This window comes from Mustela erminea, chromosome 8 (genome assembly GCF_009829155.1).
Source record: "Mustela erminea isolate mMusErm1 chromosome 8, mMusErm1.Pri, whole genome shotgun sequence".
Lineage (NCBI taxonomy): Eukaryota > Metazoa > Chordata > Mammalia > Carnivora > Mustelidae > Mustela > Mustela erminea.
This window is the reverse complement of record NC_045621.1, coordinates 55395435-55419586: the sequence shown is the minus strand read 5'-3', so window position 1 is coordinate 55419586 and position 24152 is coordinate 55395435. Positions and strand designations below refer to the sequence as shown.

The 24152-nt window shown below is 37.5% G+C and overlaps 1 protein-coding gene and 1 long non-coding RNA gene across 10 annotated transcripts in view; one reads left to right on the top strand and one right to left on the bottom strand.

Annotated features, from left to right (window-relative positions):
* PKP4 (plakophilin 4) overlaps positions 1–24152 on the bottom strand; it is a 244260-nt gene that overhangs the window by 46582 nt on the left and 173526 nt on the right. For 4 of the 8 annotated variants that reach the window (XM_032355642.1, XM_032355646.1, XM_032355647.1 and 1 more), the window contains exons 5-9: positions 13993–14124; positions 13693–13883; positions 9707–10259; positions 4342–4530; positions 1915–2134 (exon numbers count right to left, since the gene is read on the bottom strand). In XM_032355642.1, coding sequence (XP_032211533.1) covers positions 1915–2134; positions 4342–4530; positions 9707–10259; positions 13693–13883; positions 13993–14124 — 1285 coding nt within the window. The remainder of the gene's footprint in view (positions 1–1914; positions 2135–4341; positions 4531–9706; positions 10260–13692; positions 13884–13992; positions 14125–24152) is intronic. The other 4 variants (XM_032355648.1, XM_032355643.1, XM_032355644.1 and 1 more) reach the window with 3 other exon arrangements.
* Positions 15815–24152, top strand: part of LOC116597651 — a 39974-nt gene continuing 31636 nt past the window's right edge. For both annotated transcript variants that reach the window (XR_004288721.1, XR_004288720.1), the window contains exon 1: positions 15815–15894. This is a non-coding gene — a long non-coding RNA (uncharacterized LOC116597651). The remainder of the gene's footprint in view (positions 15895–24152) is intronic.

Genomic DNA, 24152 nt, shown 5'->3' with positions numbered 1-24152 from the left:
TGACAATATAAAGGTCAAAGGGACAGTGAATGGAATTATTTTCCACAGATCAGGCCCTGCTCAAAAGTAACCACCATGAATGCTATTATTATTTATGTCACTATCACTTTCCATAGGAGGTATTTTGGTTACTCCTTCTAGATGTGTCACTTATACTACTAGTCAATTTTGCTTCTACACTAGACAACACAGATTTCCATTTATATAGAAAACATCAATAACTCCTTTAGTTTTATAAGAAATTTTCAGGTTAATTATAATGCAGCATTAATGGTAAAGAACATGGGGTTAGAAATGACTAAAGATATTACTTCAAGTTTGCTATTTTCAAAACTCAAAATTAAAAGCTGTCATGAGCTTTTTATTTTGGTTGAATATTTAAACTTCAGATTCACCTGGATTCTAGTTTCATCTAGAATAAACACAATTATTATAAAATAATCATTTATTCATCTTACCAAATGCATTATCAGTGAAGTTTCACATAATCAAAGCTAGCCCTAACAGTTTCATGCATTAGACTACAAAATTATCATACTATGAATAACTAAAGTATATTATCATAATCGAAATCCTTATTTATAGTGAATCAACTTGTATCAGAGGTCAAAACTAAAGTCTTCAGGGACACATATTAAACTCAGAACTCTAATCACACTTCACTGTCTTTCTGGATAGCCATTCTTTTCTCTGCGGGTTCAGCAGAGGTATGGTCTAAATTGCGTATAATTTAAAACTCTTTTGGGAATTTTTGCATCTATTAGGGTGCCTCAGTATTTTGTCATTTTGAGGTTTTAAAAAATGAAATCATATAACGGTATTTTTATATACCAATTATATTGGAGGTACTATAAGACAAATCATTTAAAAACCCTTAAAATGGACTAGCAGAACCAAATGAATATATGAACTATAAAAACTTTAGGAAAAAGAGCGATCAGGTGGAACAGTTTTAGTGAAGCAGTGGGTTTCCCATTCAACTCAAAAGTACTTTTATTTTGTTTTAATGAGTAAAATCTCACTCATGTATTTAATTCACATTCATTAGAATAAGTTGGTAGGTTGCTGAAAATGAATTGATAATTATAATAATTTTCCAGTAAAACAACAATTTGTAGGCAGAGTGAATGAAATCTTGCTAATATATGCCTTCATATAATACTCAAGCTGCTTAAAATTTAGCAATAATTCCACTTTCAGAAATTAAAATTCTCTTTAGATTCTAAATATCTTTTTTATTTCCTGAATATTTTAAATGGCTTTCATTACAGATGAGGCTATTTTTCAAAATCAATCAAGTACCAAATGACTTATACTTATCTTAATAAAACAGGCTTTCTACATGGCCAAATAAAATTAAAAGGAGGAAACATGTACCACTGGCCGTTTTTTGCTTTTAAAATATAAGCATTTCTTGTCAACTATTTTCTCCTAAATGGCAGAAGGTAATAGTTAATAAAAACACAACACAGCATTGACTAGTACGATTCAAAATGTACGCAACACTGGTCTTTTCCAGTTTAAAACACCATACTTTTTTTCTGAAGCCCTCATCTAAAGAGTAAGGATAGAGGAAAAGGGGTAAAATGATCCTTTAAAATCTTTCATATAATTCAGACCAAGAGGTTATCCCAGGGAGTTGTCTCGCTGAAGTATGTTAGCGATGAATGCTGCAGATATTCATGCAGACCTATGTGTTCTCTAACTTACTATTAAGGTATTGAAAGAAGGAATCAATCTTGAAAATGAAATTAACCTCAATGACCGACTGTGTCAAAATACAACTGGAAATACTAGAGATAACGAGTTAACTGATACTATAATAGACTCAGCAACTTGAATAAAAGCCAGAAGGAAGGAACTGTTGATGCCCAGGATACGGTAGCATTCTGGAGACTCCTAACCAGTACTTGCCTGGGGTCTTTCTGAATGCTGTCTATTGATGGCGATCTCGTGGTGCCATCGTCAGCCGGCGCTGCATGCTGAAGCCTGTTATAATTGCACTCTTGCACTCGGTATTGTATTGGCCTGTAGGGCTCCGCATAGGTAGCTGTTGTGTTCAGAGCATAATTATTTCTTTGGTATGTAAGGGTGCTTCGTTGGCTGGATGTTCTTTGCAGATTTCCAACACCTACTAGAAAGCCAATATTTTACAATGATTAGTATATTCTCCATGAGGTGATACTTTCCAAAGTAAAACTATTTTTAAGAAGGATTACAGATTTTAACAATTATATAAATTGCTTTATAGATTTCATCAACATTACCAATTTAGATTTTACCAATCTAGCTCATTAGTGCTAAAAAGGCACTTAGGTTTTTAATATACACAAACAATATGCCAATTTCATTAGCAGAAAAGAACAAAAATAAAATGATCAATCTGCTTACATGATTGAGCTTACTATGTTTATTAAGATTTAGTAACGAAAGTGCAAGGGAAATATAAGAAAAGAATTAAACAAATTTGAAAAATAAATGACAAAATGTCATAATTTCATCTTAGCAAGAAAAAAAAATTATTCAACTCTGTAGATAATTGAGGTCAAACTTCGAACATGAAGCATAAACAAGTTACTTATTTCGATATACATTTTATTTATAGACCTTTGGATTTTAATAATCCTGGAAAATTTACTTCATAAGAAGGAAGACTGACACTACAAATTCTTCTATAGCTACTCCCCTAAATTTTTGCATAATGCTATGTTTAAGAGTACTGCATACTGTATGTAATAGTTCTTTCTTAATTATTGGAAAAGGTATCTCTCCAATGACTGCAGATGTATTCTTCCCACAATTAAATGATTTTAATAACATTATTTATTTCTTAATCTTATGAAAGAAATTCCTTGGGAGTTCCCTTATACTTGATTGATAGGATGCTGAATCACCAATCATTTAATAAAGCCAATTAGATCCTTAAAAAAATCCCTCAATTGACAGAACACAACAAGTACAATATTTCTTCATTAATAACTATTAAAAATTGGTACATTCTATTAGAAGAAAAATCCTGCAACAGACCAAACTGTCAGTGTTTGGCAAAGAATTGGTTTAGATACAGTTTCCTCTCTCCTGGTATTCTGGAGGTATGCCTCCTAGAGTTATGCCTTTAAGGGGTTATCACTGTTGGCATGTTAATAAATCTGTCCTATCTCTTTTGCTTTTTAAAGATTTTATTTATCTATTTTAGAGAATAAAGAGAGAGACAGACAGAGCGTGAGCAGGGGGAGGAGCAGAGGGAGATAATCTCCAGCAGACTCTGCTGAGTGTAGAGCCTGACACGGGGCTCAATCCCACAGTCCTGAAACCATGAACTGAGCTGAAACCAAGAGTGGGATGCTCAAAAAACTGAGTCATCCAGGCATTCCTGTACTAGCTCTTTTCAAAAAGAAAAAAAGAGAAAGAAAGAACGAAAGAAAGAAGGAAAGGTGGACAAGTGTCTTGGAATTCCATGAGCCAGACCTGCAGCACAATCTGGTAGCTCACGTGGCCATGAGTATAGCTTCTGCTCTAACAGCCACTATGGTGTGGCATATATGTGAGAGGGGGTGCGTGGGTGTGATGCATTAGCTCGCTATTTTTATAAATGCTGTTATTGTATTTTGTCCCAGATAGGGTCCATCACAAGGAATATTTATTTCACTCTACACTTGGACATTCAGAGGACATCTAGTATCTAAAAAGGAGTAATACGAAATATACTTGGGCTGCATACAAGCTAACTTGAAGACAGGCAAATAACTCATAAAGGGAGCTTCTCTAAATACACGTTCCAGGCAACAAAAATCACAAAGGAGGGCACCTGGGTGGCTTAGTGGTTTAAGCCTCTGCCTTCAGCTCAGGTCATGATCTCAGGGTCCTGGGATCAAGTCCCGCATCGGGCTCTTTGCTCAGCAGGGAGCCTGCTTCCCTTTCTCTCTCTCTGCCTGCCTCTCTGTCTGCTTGAGATCTCTCTCTGTCAAATAAATAAATAAAATCTTAAAAAAAAAAAAATCACAAAGGAATATTCCAACAAAGGTTTTCCTTTCTAGATCTGGTATGTTTTAAACCCAAGGAGAGTCAGATTTAGAGCTCTATAAACTTATCTGTGAATTAACAGTATAATCACCATGTTCACTGATTAGATAAAACTAAGGTTAAAAAAAAAATCGCCTACAAATATAGGTATAACACGAACTTCTATTTTACTGTTTATTGATCAGCTGTCACAGCTGCTTATCTGACAATCAAATGGGCAACATGATTTCATACTAACAGGGCACCCAATCTCAATAAAAATCTTCTGCTCTTGGGCCTATGCATTTGGGAATCAAGCTGAACTGCGCTGAGGCCCACCTGAGCCTGTGCGGTACAGTGCTGTCTGAGATCCCTGGAGCTCCACGGTCCCGTGGTTTGGGCTGCGGTACACTGGGCTGTAATAGGTCCTCCCCTCATATATAGGAGTGATGTGCAAGTCAGGAGACACAGCTGAACGAAGGTCTTGCCCAAGCTGGCTGTGCTGACTAGCGTAGGAACTCCGTAAGCCTAGAGGCAGGAAAATAACATCATTAAGAAATTGAGAAAACTGTGCTGAGGTTAAAAGCCTCAATTAATAGGGCCTTACCAAGAGGACCAAATGTTAAGTCTGAACACCAAACTTACGAGTTTTACAAAAGGAGGATGCCAGATATGAAAGACACCATATATATTCTTAGAGGCAAACTTTCTCTGGCAGCCAGATAAAGGTAAATTTTGTAAGAAAAAATAGGAAATTATTAGATGGTTTGCTACTCTGAAATCCATCCCACAACTGTAAGCTATTTTATCATGGTGACCAAAAAGACACCATGTCCTCTTCTACTGTTACACAATTTTCATTGTTAAAACATAATAATAATGGTTCACGCCGTTCTCTTTGCTGCTCCACAGAACTGGACTACCAGCTCTTTGGGGGCAGGGCCCGCCATGTCCCACACCTCTTAAATCTCAACATCTAAGACAATGTCTACATAATAGTGCTTGATAAAGGCTGGTGTTCAAGAACACTTTTGAATATGTCTCTAAATTTACCCATGAGTTTTACAGGAAAACATGGAATTTTATGTTATAAAATTCAGAATATTATCAGTAAACTAATAATGTTTGTTAAATATTATGAGGTATTATATTACTATTTGTCGTTATTGTATTTTTCCTTTTTTTTTTTTTAACAAACATAGCTGTTTTTGCAGGAACCCACATGCCAGCTTCTTGTTTACCTTCCTTCTAGTGCAAAGGAAAAGTACAAAATTAGTACATCAATACCAAATCATCTGAAATATTCTTTCATTTAAATTGCTAATAACTAAAAAGTCAACATTTTTTAAATGGGACATGTGATAAAAAAAAAAAGTACAGTTCAAACCCAAGCATTTTATTTTCTTAGAGAAAGTAAATTAGTACATTCAATATTATGATGCTCCGAAGTTTATGATTTGTCGATATTAGGAAGTAAAGTCTATCACTTAGTAAGAATACTAAGGTTACATTCCAAATATGAGCAAGAGAAAGCATAAACATATCTGAAGTCAGCACTTGTTTTTTAAAAGACTGCAAATAATAATTGACACAATAACTAATTACAAAAAGATAGGATCATTCACCTCCTATTAGCTCTGTTAATCATATCAGAACTAAAAGCAAATGGGCCTGAACATGAGTGATACTGTTGCTTACTGAGAAGTGGCAAGAAAGTTTCGAATATGTAGAGGTTTTGAGATGAATGATTACTATTACCTACCCTGGACAGCAATGCGACATGGGAAGAATCTAAATGAACCAATGTGGGTTTTAGCTACTGGCTCTCTATTTGCTAAAATGAAGATCACAGGATTAAACAATCATACAATTGGGAGATGGTCTGGCCAAACCTCATTTCAAAACCAAGGAAACTGAGGGCCCCAAAAGAAGGCAGATTCATCCCCATCAGAGAACTCCTTCCTGATAGGGCTGAGAGGAAATTCCCAACACTGGACACATCAAACCCTCAAGGCTCAAGGAGACATGGTGTGAGCAATCTTGAACTCAGCAGAGCCCTCCATGAGTTAAAAGGGCCAGGTCAGCCCACCAGGGGGACATGGGAGCCAATATGACTCTAAAGATGATATTGTGATCCTTACTGTAAAGTTCTCATTTGGGGATTTCAGCTTCTTAATCACTTGCAGATTTCTCATTCCTCTTAGTAGAGGGATGAGAACCCATTTCTTTATGGAACCCATGAGTATTTTGAATAAAGGTGCAGGCACTGTATTTGTCAATGGTGATATAAAGTGGGCAGGTAAACGGACCCAGTCCTTGGTAATCTTTTCAACACAAGGTGCTATTTTAACACTCAGTGGAGCCACAAATTCTTGTGATTTGTTGTGGGATTCTGTGGCTCATTCAACACTTGGGCACCAGCGCTGGATGCTCCTGAAGTCATCTGAGCCGCCACGCTCCCACCACTCTCCACTATTCCATGAAATAAGACTAAAGCATTCTGCAGCATTCTCAGAATGTTACAATGTCGCTCTGCAAGGATCTGGCTAGATTCTTCACTGGAAACCATGCAGTATGATTGGATTCACAAATATTTGTACGTATTTACTATAATTTTGTGGGAAAGGTAACAAAATGAGCTTGTTGATAACTCTAAAAAGCATCCAGTAAATATTCACTTGTTATAAGTTTACTTAGTGAGATGAAATTACTATATGTGACTACATGAGACTACATATATTACTATATGACAGACTATAATGGGAAACAAAAGCTCCAGAACTAGAATGAAATATACTACTTTTTGATTTTAGAATCTTTGTGAATAACCTAACAGTGATGGTTGCTACTTTTGTTCATCTATTCATGCACGCAAATAAAACACAGTCCTATAGATTTACATTTTAAAAAAATTAAAAAAATAATAGCCTCTATAGAATAAGTAAAATGATTATGTGTAGAAAGTCCACCAAAACTAAGTATCTTTTAAACTGGAAGACAAATTATCTTCTATAATTGTTATTAGAAATAATTTTTCCAGAAGTATTCACAGAAATTAATTTTTAATAGTCTTCTCTCCCCCTCCAACTAATGGAAAACACTGATCTTCCACAATATTATTTACTTATTCAGTTCCACATACTAGTTTAGCTATTACAATGACATATTCCCTGTGATTTAAAACTTTATATTTAAGATACTAGAAATAAACACAAATTTATCTTCCAAATAATATTCCTTGCATTCCCAAAACTTTTCTTGACATGCTATGATTTTACTTAAAGTAGTATTTTAGGGCAGGCACATTTTTCTGTTGTAGGATGTAATTTATACACATATTGTATCATCATTGAACTTATGATCACCAAATATCCAAGTGTCTGAATCTATTTCAAAATATTGCTTCAGGCTTATCAGTTAGAAGGTTATTAATCCTTTGAAATCAAGAACCACAGTAAATATCATGACAAGTAAAACACTTTCTGAAGTAAGAATAAAAGAAAGGAATTCATGAAATGGGATCCACATTCAGAGTAAGTAGTAGGCAGATGAGAAGCAAAGCTTCTATACACCCTTTATATAAGAAAATATTAGGAAAAAAAAATCTGTGATAGGCTAGGTCTGCCTTTTCCCCCCTGAAACAACATCTAATTTCACCTGCAGTGTCAGAAGGCAGGCTTTTTAAACCAAAGGAGAACATCTGTCTCACAGTTAAATACAGACAGTAATTTATGTACTCATTTCCTTTCCTGGGTTTCTACTTCACTCTATTGCAAACATAGATTTCTGCATAGCCATTCTATACATTCACAGAGAGGAGTATAGAAATCCTCAGAACTATTTATCTTTCAAGGTTTCCTTGGGAGACAATATTTCATAAATGATTCCTACCTCACTTTGCTACAGACTTTCAGAGCCATGCTAGAAAATATCTAAGCCAAGCACTCTCCTCTGATGACTGAATGAATAAGAGGTAGTTTCTCCACTAGGACTTTCTCTGAGCTTAAATTCTAGTTCAATATTAATTCTTCATGCAAAATTATTGAATTAGAAAATCTCAAAAAGGCTTTACCTTTCTCAAAAGCCATGAGGAAAAGACATTGATTTTGCCACACCAAATATTTAAAAACTTGGATAAGAAATATCAAAAACCAAGTCAAAAGACAGGTTACAAAATGGAAAAAATACTTGAGAAGCATATTACAAGAAGCTATTTTACTTCGAGTATAAAAAGCTTTTACAAGTTATACAGACAAAAATCCTAAACTTGTGGTTTTTAGAAAAGACCCAAAATGGCTGATAAACATGTACGATCCTCAGTCTCAGTCATAGCTCAATAAAGGCCATGGGAAACCATGAGATGCAGCTTTTAACCTATCCCACTGGCCAAGATGCAGCACTGGCAATACGCAGTGCTAGTGAAGATGAGGAGGACAGATATGCTCAAAACTATTGGTGGAAATAGAAATCTGTGCAGCTTTCCTGAAATGCAGGAGGTAGGACAGTATTTCTTTAAGAACACATAAGCACATTTTTTTGACTCAGCGATTCTACTTTAAGAAATGGATCTCATAGTTATCTTAATATCTATGTGCAAAATATGCCAGAACAATATAGAACTAACAATATATACTGCATTGTCTCTAATATCTAAAAATGAAAAACCACCTAAATGTCCATTAATAAGGAAGAGATTAAATTAATTATAATACATCTATAAAAATTGGGGCCCTAGGCATCTACTGACAGAATGGAGCTCTCAGACATATTAAAAAAGAAGATAAGTATATTACAAATACTTCTAGATGTATAAGGTATATAAATATACTGATTCCCATCAGTATAAAAAAACAATGTGTTCACATGTGTATGTAATATATATATACTTACACATGTGAACACAGACACATACACTGGTGGGTGGGACTGGGTGAGAGTAGAGGAGCTTGAGATTTTCACTCTGCATTCCATATTTTCTTACAGAGCTTTAATTTTTCCCCATTGTTTATATGTTACTTTAAACACTTGTAACTTAAAACACTAACTAAAGGTAAGTTATAAAAAGAACAATGTCTATACATTATGTGGGAAACCCTCCATGAAAATACCCAGAAGGAAATGGCTGTAATATCAGGCACCTTCCTGATGTCTTTCTGATTTAATCCGAGTGGCATTTGAAGGTAATCATAGGAGCTTTGTGAATTTCCTCTCGCGAAGCTAAAATCAAGGCAGTTGGTGAGAAAAATCCATATCATATAACATTAAAGCATTTCTTAAAAAAAAAAAAAGCTCAGTATCTCAAGAGATATTCTGATACCATCTTTTAACAAAACTTAGGGGTTTGGAGAGGGGTAAGCTTAGCTGGTGAAACTCTTTCATTAAAAAACAAAACCCAAACCCAACAAACAGCTTAAAATTCCAACCAGTGCTTCTACAATGCAAAAACATACTTTTCATATCCTAATATTGGGAGAGGGAAGAGTGTATTCCTTGTGAAAAAGATTTCTGGCTGATAGAAATGTACACACTTTCATGCATTAAGAATTAGAGCTTGAAAGAAGTCAGCCTGACGTCAGCAATGTAAACTTTGAGAGAAAAACATGAGCTTTTCCCACTTCATCGTGCTCTGTTTCAGCTCCGACGGCACAACTGCGCACAACGCTTCCTCCCTGGGCTTTACGCAGTGTTGTCGCCTTGCACTCACCTGTCAGGCTGTCTGGGCGAGGTGGAACCATTCTTTCGTAGATTTCATACTGCTGCTGTCCAAATTGTTCCATGTCGTGAACAGTCCTTTGCAGTGAAGGTCCCAGATGTTGTGGTACAGCAGTCATCCCTGAGCGTTTGGGGGACGACGACCCCACCTGGCCTTGGGATGGGGAAGCTACTCGAGTCTGTGCATCCATCAGGGTCAGCGGGGACCCCACTCTGGCGGTAGTTTGGTACTGAGGAGTTGGTCCGTTGGGATTGGAGGTCTGCCGGGAGGTGACTGACCCAATCCGACGTATAGCTGTTGGGGAGGCGGGTCTCTGTGTGGCGTATGGAGAGGCTGCCCGCTGAGCAGGTAACGTGGTGGAAGAGTATGCACTGGGGTTCAGTGGTCGGGAGTCGGTCACTGACGGAGAGCCAAATCCACTACCCAGAGAAGTTCTCAGTGACCCCCTTGAAGGAGACACGCCTGTGCTGATAACATAAGAAGGAGACTGTGCTCTAGATGGAACTGAACTAACTCTTCTCATGGCCCGATTGGCTACTGATGGCTGATGAAAGGGGGGAGAAAAGAGAACGGGTTTATCCAGGGTTTTGTGTCCACTGTCATTACAGAAACAAAATGCACATAGCTCACTAAAGAATGTGAATTCACGGTTTTCCCCTTTTTATGCTTTAGAGCTGGGCATTTGTCCTTATTGTGCTTTACTTGGTCTACCTTTTCTTGGTAGTTTTACCTCTATCTTTTCCCCTTCAGAATACTAAAAACCAACTCGTAAAGAGAGATCTGAAGAATACTTAATATTCCTTTTTCTTTTGTCTTTATATATTTTACCCTCTTGCATATGCATTTTTCATAACAGGTAAGATGTTGTATTCGATGCTAAGTGAAATAAGACAGAAAGACAAATACCATATGATTTCACTCACACAGAACTGAAGAAACAAATGAAGGAACAAAGAAAAACAAGACAATGGAATTAAAAACAGACTTCTAATACAGAGAACAAACTGGTGGTTCCCAGAGGGGAGGCAGGTCGGGGGATGGGTGAAATTATCAGATAAAGGGAATTAAGAAAACACTCATAGTGATGAGCACTGAGCAATAGAATTGTTGAATTGCTATATGGTACATCTAAAACTAATATAACACTGTATGTTAATTATACTATAATAAAAAATATGCTGTACTGCAAGTGTAAAGGGTCACTGGAACAATCTACTTTATTTTGTGCCCTGTGAGTAAAATTTTGGCCAAGGTAATGCATTTATGTAAAACAAAACAAAACAAAACAAAATTTGAATGCATCAATCTAAATGTAGTTAGAGGACTGTCTATAATTTACTCATCTTTATGGACTGGCCCCATTAACAAAAGGAATGTTATCTCAATGTGGAATAAATGAATGTTTGCATAGGACCTGGGTCCAAAGCTCTCTGTTTATCTACTGTTTATCTGTCTGTTTATCTACTCTCAAGGGACAGCTTGGTTGCACAGCCAATTTCTCTTCTTTTGGCTCAGGCGTGGCTCCTGGTCATTTTGGGTATTTCTTTCTACCTCCTTTGATGTATGAGCTCTTAACTTTAGCTGGTGGATTTAAAGAGATGCAAAAAAGTACCCCAAAGTCTGCTGCAGCAGGAGGAATGCTCAAAGTCTCTGGTGGGTTCTTGGCTAGCCAGCTGGAAAAGACCAGAATGGGAAATGAAGAACATTTCTGCTATGGATGGTCCTACTATGAATCTGCATACCCTGCAAACACTAGGTCTCAGAGGCCTTTCTTGATGCAGCACATTGAGGGATGTTGGCTGGACTGGGGCACTAGCCTGAGAGGAACAGGCCTAGGATCTGATAGCAGGGTGCTGAGCTGCAAGCCCAGGACTAGGCTACTGGAGTACAGTTCACACCAACCCCCTCTCACCTTTAATTAGGACACTAAGAGGACAAACTGGAATAAGGCAAGGACTCTGTACACTCTTAGATGTCATTAAGAGGAAGAATGCTTTGTCTTGTGAAGACAAGCAAGCAGACCTATGCGTGCTCAAACTCAACAACTCTGGGAGGGCAACAGCCATGGAGAGAAGATCTGGGGTGGGAAAGCGATGGTAAATAAAACAACAAGGCAAGAAAGAGGGAGTTTGCAAATGAGTAGACAGTTGGAAAGTTAAAATCTGTGCTCAGCGTTTAGAAATAGTGTTAAAAATAAGTTAAGAAGATCACACATATGAGCGATTTCCTACCAAAATGGGATACTTGGTCTAAGAGCTAGAAATGTGTTGCCCAGACTACATGCAAATCAAGAGATTTCAGAGACCCCCTTGCAACCTAATTCTTCAGCTCTAGGAACGAAATCAGCTTACCGTAAGTTGAGAAAAAATAGGTAACATGCCCACTTTTGGGGGAGGGGAGGACAAATTTTTGTAGTTAAGATCATTACTATTCTAAAGTGTGACCAAACCAGCCAACATAAAAATTCACCTAAGCAGATAAATTCCTGTAAGCACTTAGTCCAGAGCATCCCTATCATTAAAGGAATAAATGTATACTCTAAGGACTAGGGGTGTGGCTTTGCTTAAAAATGCATGCAATAGGAACATGATGATTGGACAAGAAAAAAAATTCATGAGCTGTATTTATTTTTGTTTTAATACAGAAATGTTTCTCATTACTTAAAAATTTCTGGGCGCTTGGGTGGCTCAGTTGGTTAAGCAACTGCCTTCGGCTCGGGTCATGATCCTGGAGTCTTGGGATTAGTCTCACATTGGGCTCGCTGCTTGGTAGGGAGTCTGCTTCTCCCTCTGACCTCTCCCCTCTCATTTTCTCTCAAATAAATAAATGAAATCTTAAAAAAAAAAAATGAAATCCATTAGAAAAAATTTTTCTTCTATATTGTTGAGCCAAAGTGCCAAAGCCCTCTTGTGTTTCTCCTTCGACATGGAAAGCCTGGTCCACTGTGGTTTTACCTGTAGGGCTCCCTCTATTACATCATCATCAGATTAGTGGCTGCCTAACTCCTTGGATGATCTTGCCATTTTTCAGCTCCACAGAAATCAGTGGGGTACCTGGACAGACTGTCATTCTCACTGGTTACTTTCACTCAGGATCCTACTGCTTCCATTAATTCTGGTCCATGCTAGTGGACTGATGTGAGTAAAGTGGCAGTGTGGGAGGAGCTAAGGAGTTTTTGTCAACATATACATAGGCTATCTTATATTTTGACCAAGTTAGAAAATCCTAACTTAACAGAATGGCTACACTTGTCTATGATAATCTTCCATAGACAAGAATATATACAATCTTTTTTCTTTTTTAAAGATTTTATTTATTTATTTGACAAAGAGAGAGATCACAAGTAGGCAGAGAAGAAGGCAGAGAGTGAGAGGGGGAAGCAGGCTCCCCGATGAGCAGAGCTGGATGTGAGTCCCAGGACCCTGAGATCATGACCTGAGCCGAAGGCAGAGGCTTAACCCACTGAGCCTCCCAGGTACCCAAGAGTAACTACATTCTAACAAAGAATAGTGATTTCAGGGAACAATTCCAAAGGTGAAGGCAAAAAACTTTGGTTGGAACAGGCCAGTTCCATTTTATTCAGGCGTGAGAATAGTGTTCTGCCCTCTGGATTCTCTAGAACATATTGTAGCTCTAGCAGTTTCAGGAACACACGACCCCTAGAGGTACTACAGCGATGCACCCAGTTTTCCCATACTCCTGCCTTGGACACTTCCTTCCATGCCAAACTTGCTTCTTCTAAAAAAAATTATTCTCCCGTATCTGGAATTTGTCTGAATTCATTAATTGGAGCTAATAAATAATTCCTACAAGATTTTTTTTTTTTTTTAAATATCACAGACCTGAATAGTGTTAAAATGATTCTACTACTTTGTCAGAACTGTACGAACTGATTTTACATCTAATACAGAATACTTACAACAGATATTCGGTTAGGAGGCTATTTCTTCACAAGGCTCTCGATGTGCTTGGCTTACCTGAACCAGTGTTTGTCCTTCAGCTCTTGAATTCCTCACCAAATGGTTATTAGTTGATCCTATGAATGAATGCTGTGGTCTACTTTCTGCTTTACTCAAATTCTGGCTGTTGTGGAAACTCCCTGCTTCCTGGTATCCACTGTCAGAATAAGAATTCATTTGTGTTGAACTTCTTGAGTTACCCAATGATCCTGAAGGAATGAAACCAGCAGGAAATATGTTTATTTTACACTTCTGATGCTCATTTTCAAATAGCACAAATTAAAAGCAAATCGATACTTAAAAGATAATACAACAGACCCTCACTTTCATGAAGAGATGTCTGTTCTGGTGAATAGAGGGTCCCCTGTTCTGGCTCTGTCCTGATGAGATAGTTGTTGGGGTGGACAGCGTCAGAAACTCTAGGTTTGTTTACACCAGTATTTGGCACATCTGTAAGAAGATAAGTTTAATCAGCTAAATCTAATGACAGTATTACATCAAAACTTGCTATAAAGGTTCAGATATTTGTAACTTCTTATAATCTACATGTTCATACTATACCATTTTCATTGTAAACTGCACAATCATTTAGACTTTTTATGTGAAAGTGTTTCATATACTCATTTTATTAATGTTTAATTATTAATTAATAAGATTTATAAATTTTATGACAATTTTTCATCCTGATTACCACCCCAACTTAACTTATATTTCCTAATTAAAATCTGAAAGCTGACCTTGTTTCTCCTTGAAAAACTCACCTCTCAAGTGACTTCTTCCAAGAGGAAGACTCAGGGTAGGGATGGTGGCTAAGTGTTTAATAAAGGATCCTCCATACCTCCAAATGTTAGAAAAAAAAAAAAAAAACAAACCTTGCATGGTGTTTATATTATTGAGCTTGGTAATGAAATCTCTGAAGGTAGAGCTAGGGTTTTATGTTTTATTTCATGTTACCTAAAATCAATGGAACTCAGTATGGTGTTCTCAGAGTTTCAAATGATGGAAATTTTAATTTTTTATCTATTTGCTTACCTTACTCTTTTTGTCTTTTTCTGAATCAATATAGACATATCTAAACCTGATTCTTGTTTCCCCACTCCGAATCTGTCTCTCCCACTACCTTATTTTACTTTCAACTGTGTCATTTTGCCCTCTTGATCTTAAAAACAAAACTATTTATCCCCTTCCCTATCTCCGACATCTGTTTTGTATGCTGTAAATTGGGGTGGTATAAATCACACAATCTTGCCCCATTTCCATTCAAATGTGACCTCTTTTCTCTATTTCTTCAAAATATATTTGCCCATCTTCTGATTATCTTCAGAAGTCTCTTCCTCAAACTTAACCTTCAGGTTGCTAACAAACATTTTTTTCAGGAATGCTGCTTCAGGATCTCTTCGAAGCTTTACATAAAGTCCTTATCACATTTTGAGTCCCCTAAGGATTTCACTGTTTTCATTTGTCTTTCCTTTCTTTCTTCCTTTAACTACTTCTTAAGGCTCTAAGAATGATGCAGCTATGGGAAAAGATAGGTGTGTGTGGGAGACACAGGAGCATCTGGGGGAAAGGAGCTTAGGAAAAATTTCCTATAGGAAGTAAAGCTTGCCCCTTCTTTACCACATGTAAACTCTAGCCACTAGTGTGTAAGCTTAGCGCCAGCAGGGACTTTTGTCTGGTCTGTTTATGTTATGTCCTCAGTGCCTGTGATAGGTACATTGTACTCCGTAGGTGACTGGTAAGTATTTGTCGAATAAATTCCCAGGTAAGAAGAGCAGCTTCTCGTTATTGAGTGTGGATTCACACCTGGCACTGTGCTGTGGCTTTATTATGTTCAATAAAGTTTATCTATGCAAAGCAAAGTAAAACTTGTAGGCATTGCTGATTAAGCTAGTTTGGAAAGCAAATACAAGTTTTATAGGAGAGCGGGGAGCCCCGCTGCATTCTAAACCTTTAAGCCTGACACTGAATTCAATCCAAGGTTTTGTTCCCTAGCCTCCAGAAAGATTCACTGACATTCTTAATATAGGTTTTTAACAACCTGCCTCTTGATTTATTATTTGACAGTACACTTCTAGTGGTAGAGTTCTGTGACGGTTCTGAATTCTGAAGTTTGGAATTTCCATAAAGATCACAGATTGTATATGGTTTCCTTGGTACACACTGAAACCTGATCTGAGGCTCTGTCAGGCTGATGATCCTGGGGAGTGATCTGCTTCATTCGTAAGTCTCCTGTTACGAACTCGGGTTCTACCTATTCTTATGTAGCACTTCTGGCTGAAATGCTCTGAAGGACTACGGAAAATACGTAGTTTGCTAGGCTACTAGAGTATTATGTGGAGTTTGTGTGCCAGGGAATAGCGACATGAGGGACAGCCGGACAGCAGGGCTGTGCCCCAGTCTACCTTGACTTCATCCAAAATGGAGCTCTGACACATCGACTGTGAAACGACAACCCTCTGGAGATATGGAAGCACCCCTGTGGGAGCTCCAAGACTTCTCCTACGTGGAAAATGTACCATTTTTTAAAAGAAAAAGAGGTTTAGACAGTTCTTAGCTTCAGCTTTAGTACAAGATTAAAACATGGGACACCAATACATCAAAGCTTTCGGCCTGGAAACACCAGGTGGCATGCAGTGTCAGGAGCTGAAAACTTATCACCATGGAAACCAAAACCCATTAGAGTCCAGGCATGCCTCTTTTTTCTCTTTTTAACTATTAGGAACTAGTATTTAAATAGGAAAAGAGAAAGAGGCCCCTAAAAGATCTGTACCTCAGCAATTGTGTCTCCTCATCCAGTGGAACAGTTCTTCACAAATCGTGTGACAAACAACTGTGCTCATTTAAACTCTTCTTTAAGAGAAGCTATTTAAAATAAATAATCTTAAACAGATCAAGCACAAATTGTGGGGTACAGGATTCCACAATGGCCACCCTAATTAACAGAATTAGTATCTCAAAAAATACAAAAATAAACAAAATAAACAAAATTACCCTGAAAGTAACACAACCATGTACCCTCTTTAAATATCAGTATCCATTTCTTATACTTTTAAAGATTTATTTATTTGAGAGAAAGAGAGGAGCAGAGGGAGAGAGAGAGGAGAGGGAGAGGGGGAGAGAGAATCTTAGACTCCCTGCTGGATGCACAGTCCTATGTGGGGCTCGATCCCACAACTCTGAGATCATGACCTGAGCCACGATCCATAGTGGGATGCTTAACCAAGCTACCCCGGAACCCGTTTCTTATACTTTTAAATGTAAGACCTCAAAAAAAAATAGAACATGGAAAAGGACAGTGAGATGGTAACTAGAACACTAAAATACTAAATTCTCATGTCCTCCAAATCTAATTTGACGATTTAAATACCTGAGTTATTTAGAGAACAGGGTCTAAATTTTATTTCTTTTTAAAAATTTTTTTATTTTTAAGTAATCCCTACACCCAGTGCGGGGCTTAAGCCCACAACCCCAACATCATAAGCTGCCATTCCACTGACCAAGCCACCCAGGTGCTGCCCCTATTTTTAAGTAAACACTGAAGTTAAAGTTTTAAAAAAGTTGATAAATATGTATTTATATTATAACTATGATACATTAACATATTAATCAGCTACAAAGCAACCAATTCTAAACTATCAAGGGGGTCTTTGGTCATTTTTCTACTTCTATAATGAAGCCCAAAGGTAATATATATCTGCAAAGACAAAAAGATATTGGTATCTCTTCTCAATCATTAAAAGAAAGTTAAATCATTTTCATACTGTTTTACTATTATTTACTGTTTTCTTGACAACTTGTAATTCCCAAATTACATACAAATAAATATATACACACATGGTTGTTATTAGTAAGAGGGCCCAGTTCCCCATCATTGTAGAAGGTATTCTTATTGTAGTAGGGAAAGGTTCAAAATTATTAACTATGTATTATTTATGTAGTCTTACTTTAAAGTTAATGTCTTTTAAAAATAAGTGCTATCAGAAATAAAATAAGACACTAGTCAAATTTACCAGAGAAACCAGTCTTACAAGATGGGATCACTTCAGGATCACTGCCATAAACTAGAGTGAAATACCTGGCATGTTGTGATTTAGCACAATGAGAACATGAAACTGAGAGACGTTTTGATGAACAAAAATGGCAAACGGAGAACAGACATTTTTCCAAGCAAGACATACAAATGGCTAACAGACACATGAAAAAATGTTCATAATCATTAGCAATCAGGGAGATTCAAATAAAAAACCACATTGAGATACCACCTACTACCAGGTAGAAGGGCCAAAATCAACAAGACAGTAAACAACGTGTATTGGAGGGGATATGGAGAAAGGGGAACCCTCTTGCACTGTTGGTGGGAATGCAAGTTGGTGCAGCCACTCTGGAAAACAGTGTGGAGATTCCTTAAGAAATTAAAAATAGAGCTTCTCTATGACTCTGCAATTGCCCTACTGGGTATTTACCCCATAGATACAGATGTAGCAAAAAGAAGGGCCATCTGTACCCCAATGTTCACTTTATTATTTTTTTTAAAGATTTTATTACTTATTTGACAGAGAGATACACAGTGAGAGAGGGAACACAAGCAGGGGGAGTGGGAGAGGGAAAAGCAAGCTTCCTGTTGAGCAGGGAGCCCAATGTGGGACTCAAACCCAGGACCCTGGGATCATGACCTGAGCCAAAGGCAGACACTTAACAACTGAGCCACCTAGGCGCCCTGCACCCCAATGTTCATAGCACCAATGGCCACAGTCACCAAACTGTAGCAAGAGCCAAGATGCCCTTCAACAGATGAATGGATAAAGAAGATATGGTCCATATATACTATGGAGTATTATGCCTCCATCAGTTAGGATAAATATCTAACTTTTGTATCAACATGGATGGGAGTGGAAGAGATTATGGTGAGTGAAATAAGTCAAGCAGAGAGAGTCAGTTGTCATATGGTTTCACTTACTTGTGGAGCATAAGAAATAACACAAAGGACATGGGGAGATGGAGAGGAGTGAGATGGGGGAAATCAGAGGGGGAGACGAACCATGAGAGACTGTGGACTCTGAGAAACAAACTAAGGGTTTTGGAGGGGAGGGGAGTGGGGGGTTCGGTGAACTTGGTAGTGATACTAAGGAGGGCACGTATTGCATGGAGCACTGGGTGTGACGCATAAACAATGAATCTTGGAACACTGAAAAAATAAGTTTAAAGTTAAAAAAAAATGGAAAACAGAATGTCTATGCTACTTCTTTCATCTGTGTACTTTAAGAATATGTGTTACTTTTTCACAAACATGTTTTGTGGAACATCAGAAATATTTTAGGGGGCATTTTCAAACATCAAATTAGCATCTTCTATGAAAATGCATGTCTAAGAATATGGAACTTTAACAAACTTCAAGGAAGAATGAAATAACCTCCATTTATGTTTTGTGAATGGGAGATTATTGGAACCAGGGTCCTTCTTGCCTGCTACATTTCATCTGAGTGCCCCCAAATCACCTAAACAAGGGCAATTAATTAGAAAAAGCAGAAGGCTGCAGCTAAGAAAATACTAGGCAGTAAGGGACACTAATGCTGTAGGGCTACATAAATCTCATGTATTATCCACCATTAAGCTCACACTGAAAGATAAAACACAAAGTGTACTATGATTTATCTCCCAAATACACACCAAGTGTGCATTGAAAATAGGCTCAGGAAACAGACCAAGGTCTCTCTAAATAACCTGAAATTACTGAAATTGCTCTGCTTTGTTAATCTCTGTGTCTTACTGTTTATGGTATATGAAATGGAGGTCTATACTATGTGTTAAATCACCATGGAAACAGGAACCTAGAGATCAGTAAGGAGATTTTAAGTATATACAACTCTGTAACTAGTCTTTCACAGTCCAGCATATTATAACTTTTTGCTAGATTCTTCTTGTTTGTGCCTGTTCTGAGTTGCTATGGTGTTTAAAGGTTTGCCCTTACATAAAAGATAGTGCAGTGTGAGTTTTGGCAGAACTCCGGGGATGGTAATGGAATGTAGTGTTAAGGCAGATGATGCTGTCTTTGACAGTTAAGGGAATTGAGTAGCTCTCTTTTCTTCCAACTTTGGCCTGTGAGCTGAGGTTAGGCTTTCATACTCTGAGTGGCAACACTTTATGAAAATATGAGTAGAAAATTTTGTCTTTTTTTTTTTAGTTTTGTCTTATGGGGACTCAACTTCCTGTCTGGCTCTGGTATTCTGGCTTCTTGTAGGGCGACAGGTTCAGGAGGGAGTCTACATTCCACAAAGCTACAACAATTTTCCAGTGCCTTCTATGGTTAAGAAGTAAAGCTCTATTCCAAATTCTGGAAGAGAACATGGATGAGGGCCTTGAAGACTTCTCCTCTTCAGTAACTTCTTCGATGTACAAGATTCACTTCTACAGCAGGTAACCCAATTACTGGAGGAAATGAGATGATTGGGAAATACTGTTGCTGAGTGGAAATGTGAATAGGGTAATGGAAACATGAACCATGAAAACATTCTCTGATTCACAGAAGACACAGATAGACATTGACTAATAACTTAAGATCATAGATATGTGGGGTGTATGGACTCAAAATATGAATTACTATTTACACATGATATCCTCTAAGAGCTGGGCTTTAAAATAAGTTAAAACCTGCAAGAATGGGCAGAAGCTCTTGTTTACTGAACTATTTCTTGTCTGGTTCTCTTGAGTGTATCTAGATTCTTGGATCTTATACATACTTATGCTATCTTTTAAAATATTGAGACAGTGGCTCTAAAAATTTTACTCATCTAGAAAATGTTCAGTGAAAAGCCTTGGAAAATGGAAACCATTAATGAAGTATCTTCTAGTTCACTTTAAACTTTGCTCTAAACATCAATTAGCCTGCCTTAAAAACCACTGTAAAAGCTTATCAGTCTGAATTCAATTTTGTGGCTTAAGCAAACTTAGTTTCTGCATAAGCTGGTATAAAGCACTTTATTTAATTTCTATAATGCAAATCTAAAAGTCTTTTATAGTTTTATATGTCACCAGAGAGATCTCTTCTTCATAATATTTTAAAATTCCTGAATTCTGTTCAGAAATACAAAATGATTAAAAAATAATCATTAGAAAAAAAGGTCTTTCTGCAAATAGTCATATTAAAATGAGTATTTATCAATTTTGAGTATTTTGAGTCCAGGCATGAATTAAAATACAGGTGTTACACTTACCATAAAGCATTTATACATGTAAGAGGAAAACTAGAAAAATAAGGAGTTTAGAACTATAAAGATGAAAAGAAATAGATCACACATGTCAAGTTTCCAACACCGAGTTTACAAGTAGGTGATCATAAAAGGCCACGGGCCTCTTGCTTCCTACAGAGAAAGCTAAAAAAGAGTCAAGGATTTTCTGTGATGTAAAAAAATCAGTGATCTATGGAATATAAGTGCTCAAAAATCATTCAAATTCAAAGATACACTTCATTTTAGGGCAAAATAATGTTACCAAATATAGAAAAGGGTATATTTGATAGTAGGTGATACAAGACAGATACCCTCTGCTAAAACTAAACAAAAAAAACCCCCCAAAACAAAAGCCAAGAAAAGCTTTTTTAAAAAAAGATTTTATTTATTTACCCAAGAGAGAGCATTAGCAGCGGGCGGGGAAGGGGAGTGGTGGAGAGTAAGGGAGGAGGGGGAGAAGAGGTGGTGGGGGGCAGCGGGAAAGGAACAAGCATATTTCTGCCTGAGCAGAGAGCTTCGCTCAGGACTGGGTCACCTAAGCCGAGGGCAGGTGCTTAGCCAACTGAGCAACCTAGGTGCCCCAAGAAAACTTCTTTAAAACAAAACAAAACAAAACCCATAGAAATCTGTAAGGGTAAAATGATATTCCTATCAAAAAGAATAGAAAAGGTCTTCTAAAACTAGGTTTTACTGTGGTTTTCTATTGGGCTATCTTTTTTGGTATAGATTATAACGGTAGAGCTAAATGCAGACTAACTCTGGCTTAGGAATGAAATGTGGGGTTACAGATGGTAGCCTTTCTGACATTTCCCAAAGCAAGCAACAGCTGTAAACTGAGGAAGTATGTGGCTCTATGTGTTGAGGAGGTGGTAATAGGAAAAGGAGCTTTTAAACTTGATACTTTCTATTTTATTTTAGGCAGTTAATAGAATATTTGTTCACATATCACTAAGAGAGAAAAACACTTAAATATTTGTTTAACATGTTTAAATTAAACATAAAATGTTAGAGGCTAACATTGGATATGTGATTTTATTTTATTTTTTAAGATTTTATTTATTTATATGTCAGAGAGAGAGAGTGAGTACACAAGCAGGTGGAGCAGCAGAGGGAGAGGGAGAAGTAGGCTCCCTGGTGAGCAGGGAGCCCAATGTGGGACTCGATCCCAGGACCCTGAGACCATGACCCGAGCTGAAGGCAGACGCCTAACCAACTGAGCCACCCAGGTGTCCCGGATATGCAATTTTAATACAAAGTCCTACCCCACCAGGCACCTGGGCGGCTCAGTTGGTAAAGCAAAGTGTCTGGCTCTTAATTTTGGCTCAGGTCATGATCTAAGGGTCGTGAGATCGAGCCCTGTGTTGAGCTCTGTGTTGAGCACTGAGCCTACTTAAGATTCTCTCCCTCCATCTTCCTGTCCCTCATCCTGTGCCTGTGCTCTCTTTCTCTAAAAAAAGCCCTAATTTAGTATATTTAAGTCTTACGGGGATGTGTAACATACATCCCCATAAAGTATGAGTAAATGGTGTAGGAACATTCAGATACATATTTGCTAAAGCAAAATGCTAACATTCTTATTTGGTGCCTGCCACCCATGCCCATACTCTGTCCAGTCTTTTCACTATAACCATCTTTGCTACAGATTACTTTACCATAAGCAATTTCAACACACTTTTGCTGTGTCACTAACTGGCTGTGAGCCAAGTTTGCCATACAAGATAATTAAAAAAAAACCTGGTTGACAATTTGTTTTTTCTTTATTGATGTAGTACTCTTATTTTTTATTTTAATTAAATCTTAAGCCCTCGTAATAGTCTATATAGTGGTGCAGAGTTCTGAGCCCACTTTTCGCACACAACTTTGGGACATCTATCAATGGACATGTGAAAGTATGCCAAGAACAAAGAACAGCGTAGAAGCGTTATCACAGCACAACACAAAATTCAGGTTCAAAGATGTATTCTAGTATTTGAAACCTGATGCCTCTCCTAATAAAGAAAACAGAGAAAATGTGATGCCAAAAACGGAGACACATCAGCAAGCCAAAGTGTATAATGCTATCAACCAGAGATTTGAAGATAAATGCTGGGGTCCAATCTGCAATATACAAGCAGTATTGCTAGGACTCTACAATATACGTTTTGAACGTACTCAAATATTTTGCCCTTTGCAATAGTCTTCTACATTTTGCTACTCATTTTTCTTATTTCATTATGTCCTTTGAATGAATCTCTTTTTTTTCCATGGTTTTATCTTTTACAGCACAACCGCCTTATGGCTAACTAGTTATGCTGCGAAAGTATCTGCAGCTATGATGTGTACAGTGAAGCGGCCTAGAACCTGCACAAACACAGCGGTAAGTGCAGAGTTCTAAACTAGCAGAGAGGCTGATGTCCAGCACAGCAGAGGTAACTCGGCTTAAATTAGGATTCATTTAACAAAATCCCACCAGTGTGGAAAACAGACATTAAATCATGTCTACTGGCTGGAAACTGTCATCTCATACTGCATTCATCTGTGTCATGGCTCACACTGGCAGTATGGCCAACAGCCGGCTGGACTTAGCATGTGTCAGTGTGATGTACTGTTTTAACCCCCAATATGCTGAACTCTTTGTTTAAAGAATTTGTATTTAAGTTTTTTAGAATTAAAGTTTTCAAACATAAAAGGAGAGAGAGAAGGGGCGCCTGGGTGGGATAAGTGCCGGACTCTTGATTTCAGCTCAGGTCACGATCTTAGGGTCATGAGATCAAGCCCCGTGCCAGACTCCATGTTTAGCATAGAGTCTGCTTGGAGCTCTCTCTCCCTTCCCTCGAAAATAAATAAATAAATATTTAACCAACCCCCCTCCCCAACAAACAGAAGTATAACTAGCATCCCTCCCAATTTAATTATTGCAACATTATGCCATACTTTTTATGCTCCACTTATTGCTTTTTCCTTTCTTCTGTTAAAGAATTTTATAACAGATCCCTCACATAAGATCATTTTGACTCTAAATACTTCCATATGTAGCTCTGTAAAATACGGACTTCAAAAAACGACATTTATTCCATCACACCACATAGAGTTCACAGTCACATTTTCCTGATGTCTCAAAAATTTTTCTTCAGTTGGCTTGTACTTGTCAGGCTGAAATAAGACTTACAGATAGTGCTGGACTCTGATCGTTACTTAGTACCTTAAGTCTAAAAAGGGCTCTCAGGCCCTCATTTTCATTTTCTTGGCTCACTGAGGGAACCACAGCAATAA